At 39.5% G+C, this 6,000-nt stretch overlaps 1 protein-coding gene across 1 annotated transcript; it reads right to left on the bottom strand.

Annotated features, from left to right (window-relative positions):
- Positions 1–620: 620 nt before the first annotated feature.
- LOC310996677 (olfactory receptor 1M1-like) lies at positions 621–1,580 on the bottom strand (the record flags this gene model as incomplete). Its single annotated transcript, XM_083986121.1, has 1 exon — positions 621–1,580. One exon carries the CDS (start codon positions 1,578–1,580, stop codon positions 621–623), a length of 960 nt encoding a protein of 319 aa, XP_083842247.1.
- Between the last annotated feature and the right edge of the window lie 4,420 nt (positions 1,581–6,000).

Below are 6,000 nucleotides of genomic sequence, written 5' to 3' on the forward strand. Positions count from 1 at the left end.
ATAATAATAGATACTACAATTAGGAAAAAAGGGGAAAATAAGTAAAATAATAAAAATAGACATGAGAGAGAGAGAGAAAAAAAGAGGAAATGTAGGAGACCACAGGCCAAAAAAAACAAAAACAACAACAACAACAAAACAGAATCAAACAGACAAACAGAACAGCAACAATAACAACCATAGTGAAAATAAATTATAGTATGAGTGGTCAATTATATAAGAATGAATAATAAATAGTAAGAATAGTAATAAAGGTGAAAGTAACAATAATAAAAATGATAATAGTATTGATTATATACATATTAATAATAATGATAATAATAATAATATTGAGAGAGCTACTATAATAATAATAAAGGAGGTATATTAATACACCGGTATATTAATAGTAGCAATAATAATAATGATAAAAATAATGACAATAATACTTATGATAATGACAATAATGACAATAGTGACTATGAAGATAACAATACTAAAAATAATAATAAAAAGGGTAATCATATTATTTATCACTAGTGTTACTATGTTATGTGTTGGTTATGGGTGGGATCATTATCAGTGTTACTATGTTATGTGTTGGTTAGAGCACACAATTATTGATTTAGAATGAAAAGTTGTCAAGGGTTTGTTTTCATTCTCCAGATCAGTGCCTGGGCTCTAGTTTTGATCTCTTTTGTTTTCAATGAATATACAATAGGATTAATGCATGGGGGCAAGCAAGTGGCCAGCGACAGGCTCAGCACACGCTTGTCTGGGTCTACGGCTCGTGAAAATAACCCAACTGAGTAAATGCTGAATATAGGAACATAAAATATAGCAACAAGAATCAGGTGCTCAATGCAAGTGGTGAAAGCTTTCATCCTACTGCCGACTGATTTCATCCTGAGCACGGTCACCAGGATGATGAGATAGCATACGATAATAAAAGTGAAGGGGCCCAGAAGATTGCCCACAGAATTTGAGGCCAAAGACCACTGTAATGAGTAATCGTTACAGGCCAGTCTAAACACAGGTGCATAGTCACAGAAATAACTGAACACTCTGACAGAGTTGCAGAAAGACAGTCGAGTCATGATTGCGGTGCTATACACCAGTAATGCCACACAGTAGATCCAAGTCATGCCTATAATACAAGACATGATCAGTAGTGTGTTGAATAGGTTGTGATGCATAGGGAAACATATTGCAATGAACCTGTCATAGGAAAGCACAGCAAGGGCAAATGACTCCAGAGCTAGAAAACTGTAGTGGACATACATTTGTAAAAGACACCAGTTGAATGGAACAAAATTATCCTCAATGAGGAAAGTCTTAATCATGCTGGGAATAGTGCTCGTGTTCAACATTAAATCAATTATTGCGAGGTTGAACACAGCCAAAAACTTTGGAGTGTGTAATTTGTGGTCACGGGCAATTATGTACATCAATAAGATATTGAACACTAGTGTAAACACATACACAAACACCAGAAAGATGATGTAGACACTGATATGGGGAAACGTTTCAAATGCAATGATATAGAAGCCTGGAGGATGAATGATGACAGAGCCGTTTAAAACAGTCCTGAAGAAAGACATAGTCGAACTGGGCACTGTGAGCTGGAGAAAGGCATCTGATTAACAGGAGAACAGAGGAGAACAGTAAATCTTATGACTTATCACATTACTTATTCAAATCTCATACTTAAAACAAATGCACATTCATCATTGATCCTTTGTGATGAATAGAGATTAAGTCAAACACAGAACACAGCACTAGATGTTTGGCGCACCTGTTCTGTTGGAGATCATTATACACAGTGTGACCTCATGCTGTATGATGTCGCCACCAGGAGCAGCCACTGGCTGTCTTAGTGTCCGTCCTATATACTGTACAGTGGGAAATGACCTTCTTTACTAATCTCCAGAGATAACCTTTTACTTTGGAAACAATTCATCCATTAACCATACAGTGATGAGTATTAGCCTCTCTCTGAAATTGAAGTTTTTTTTTCCATTGAGACTGATTTATTTAAACTTGTCTTGCAGACAAAACAAACATCAAATCATTGTTTTTATAAAGCTCTTTTATAACTTTGCCTTAGACGGAAAACATACAAAGTAAAAAACACTGAATACCACTCAGTAATGTCTGGAACAGATCTGTAAATGTTCACATATAATATAAATGCAACGTATAGTCCTTTAAGTTTGCGGATGGCTGACAGTCTTGGTTGGCTTCTTTTTTGGATGTCCGTGGTGTGCTGATCAAAGGTGAGTTTATTGTCCAGAGTTATTCCCAAGTATTTGAATGTGTCCACTGTCTCCACTGTATTGGGTGTTTATGATGGTGGGGTGCTGGGGTGAGGGGGGGCTGAACAGTCATTCCTTTGTTTTATTTACATTGATTTGGAGATGGTTGTCTGCGCACCATTTGGTGAAATGGGTGACTGTGTTGTGATAGTCCAGAGTGGATTGGTTGTCTGAGAGAAGTGCAAGGATGGCTGTGTCGTCAGAGTATTTGAGGTATGATGTGGTGGGTGAAATGCTAAGGCAGTCATTGGTGTAAAGAAGGAAAGGGCTCAATACACATCCCTGTGGGACCCCGGTGTTGATGGTGAGTACAGGGGATGTGGTTGAGCCCACCCTTACTGCTTGCAGTCTGTTGGTCAGGAAGTTGTGAGTGAGGTGGATCAGATGGGGGGGGGATGTTGAAGTGGTGTAGCTTCCGGATCAGCAGGTGTTTCTGTAGGGAGTCGAAGGCGGAGCTGAAGTCCACGAAAAGGATCCTGGCGAAATTGCCTGGGGAGTCCAGGTGCTGGAGGAGGAGGTGCAGCAGGCAGGCCACAGCATCCTCTGTGCCTCTTTTTGCCTTGTAGGCAAATTGGAGGGAGTCCAGGTGTGGGGTGACAAGTGGGAGAATGATGTTCAGCAGCAGTCTCTCCAGGCTTTCATTATGATGGATGTTAAGGCTATGGGGCAGTAGTGGTTAGGTTCTGTGGGTCTGGGTTTCTTTGGTACTGGGATTATGGTGGCGGTTTTCCATAGTATGGGTATTGTGGCAGTCCGGTAAGATTGGCAAAAAAGTGAGTGCAGTATTGGAGAGAGCTCCATGGCACAGGTCTTAAGCACCCTGGCTGAGATGCCATCAGGCCCTGGAGCTTTGCCGGGCTTGCAACGGCTCAGCTGGCGCCGTACCTCCTCCTCTGTAAAAGGGGCCGGTTCTTCAGGGTCTGGTGGTGGGAGGGCTCTCAGCAAGACCTGACACTCAGGTCTAATAAGGTCTTCAAAGTTAACAAGTTGACACATGCAATTAATCTGGAAAACAATAACGCCTTAAAAAACCCCAACAACGCACGATTGATTAGGTTACATGACTTAGGTAGAGCCTGTCTGAGTGTACAGTCTATGGGCTCTCTGTGCCGCCAGTGGGTTTGTCTCCCGTCCGTTGAAATAGCCTACAGGATCGTCCCGTATTTGAGGATTAAATCATACGTCCTGCTCTCGGGTAAAATGAGAAGATGGCATGAGTGGGTTGTTCCAGAGGTAGTCGGAGGACATGGCCGAGTCATCGGATGCAGTAGTGGGGGGCAAGTCGAGATGCGGGGGATTTGTTTATTATACTAATCAAAATATAGTGCTGATGTGGAAAAATAAACAACTATGATGTGTGAACTAATCTGTAAAATTGCATTCTTATATTCTAATGGATTAACTGCTGGAATATAAATTGAATCCTTCAATACTATACAAGACAGAACAGAAGAAAATACAAGTAATATTAGTATACAGTATAATATTTAGTTTTTTAATCGTGATTAATCACAGAGTAGTACTGCGATTAGCCTAATAAAGTTAATTTTTTTTAATTGTTTGACAGCCCTACATCTTAGCCAATCAGTCTCTTCATCAAAAATCTAAATTGCTTATTCATCCATTAACCCAACTAGGTCACAAGAAACCTGGGTGTCATGTTTGGTGACTAATGATTCTTCTTGACCAAGTTGCATTTCTGTTTCTTGGTGATGCTGCTTTGCTCTAAACAATATCAGTAAAGTCAGGCCTTATGTGACTCAGTACACCATATAGCCTCTTAGTTCAGGCCATGGTCATCTCTCGCATCAACCACTGCAATACTCTACTCCCAAAAGGGCCCAGGTCACTCTGCTACTCACTGACCTACAGCTAGGCCTGGGACGATAACAAATTTTGCTGGACGATATATTGTCCCACAAATTATTGACGATAAACGATATTATTGACACATTTTTTTGAGAACAAATTAACCACTAATATAATAATAATATTTCATAATAATGCAAGTAGACCCTTTTAAATGCGATAAACTTTTATTTCTCATGAGTATTTTTTTTAACCATGTAATTGGAATGACAAGAACTTATAGCCTATAGCTACTATCCTAAAAAAAAATAAAATCAAACAAAAAATAATAAACAGTGCAGTGCAGCTCTTCTGTCCAATAACGTTACACACCTGAAGCTCCACTTTTCATTCAAACAAACTACCGTAATGTGACTTCCACAGATGTAAGATTTCATCAATGAGACCAGCATTTATCTCCTAAAAGATATTAAACCTGCCGGCGGTAAACCTCTAAAAACCTGCTGATAAGTTTTCTTAGTCGTTTTCTCCCCCAATGACGGAGGTTGACCGGCCCGTGAGCTGCTGCAGGCGGCTGCAGACTGTGGGAAGCCCCGCTCCTCCTGCTCGCTGCTAACACATTAGCTCCAAAAACGTCGGAGGAAATCTCCCCCAGGCGATATGTGGATAAACTGACGGGGTCTAAACTGTGACTTTCTGGAATGAAAAAATATTAAAACTTTAAAAAGTGACGTGTTAACAGCGCTGCAGCAAGAATTACGGTAAAATAGCTTTAGCTGCTTAGCTTTACAGCTAGCGCTGCCGGTTGCTGCCAAATGCATTCTGGGAAACAAAGATCCTGGATGACTGAGAAGAGGGTTCACTCCTTTCATTCTGCAAAACAAACGGCCCAGGTGCTGAGACCGATGCACAGAGTGAAGCCTCTTGTCATCCAGCCTGGTTGGAGGAAAACAAATATGTGCGCATGCACATGGCGATTTATCGAGGCCGGAAAAACTATCGAATTCATTTTCATTTATCGTGCGATTAATTGATTTATTGATTATCGTCCCAGGCCTACCTACAGCAGATACCTGATAGTGGAACAAGCTACTGAAGTATATCAGCGCAAGAACGTCCCTGTCTATCTTCAAGATAGTTAGTATACCCTCACAGTGATGTTTGCTTTTATTTAGTATTTATTTATTAAATGCCCCATTAATAATCCATTTCAAAGAATTGAGGACCATCCACAGTATAACCACTGGTTAATTTACACTGGTTTCAGGAATTGTAGAGGAGGCATACAGTAAATCATTATCACATATTATTTGTGGATGTGTAAAGAAAATATGAGATATTCTGACAAGAACTGACAAGACATTTTGTGAACTATGTTTCCTCAAAATGAATAAACAGTCACAAACACACATGATGACTTGTGTATTGCATAATCTTCCCTTAGGATGCATTTATAATTAAACAAGCCACAGTGAGCCAAAACAAAATTGACTCTAATGAGTTCAGTTTGCGATGCCATCACCAGAGAATTTTGGTTAATAACCTTGTTTAAAAAGCAAACAATTACTGTATAAACCTCCGGCTAATTAATCTCAGTGGCACTTATTAGGAATAGTAATAATTAAAAATATAGAGGAAGAAGTGTGGCTGTACACTGGTGCATGTGTGAGACTGTCATTTCATTCAAATTGCACCTGCTTTCAAAGAGCCCCAAGAGAGAGGCCATGTTTTTGGCTTGACATCCATCTTTGTTCTTCAATCAAAAGATGTTTAAGCTCTAAAAGATTGGTTCCATTCAGACTTTAAACCGTTTACTAAAGTCTTAAAATAAATTACTTTAGTCTTAAAGTTGTGAAGCAATGAAATAAGACATGATTTATGATTTATGTTTAGGCGA

This window comes from Trachurus trachurus (genome assembly GCF_905171665.1).
Source record: "Trachurus trachurus genome assembly, chromosome: 14".
Lineage (NCBI taxonomy): Eukaryota > Metazoa > Chordata > Actinopteri > Carangiformes > Carangidae > Trachurus > Trachurus trachurus.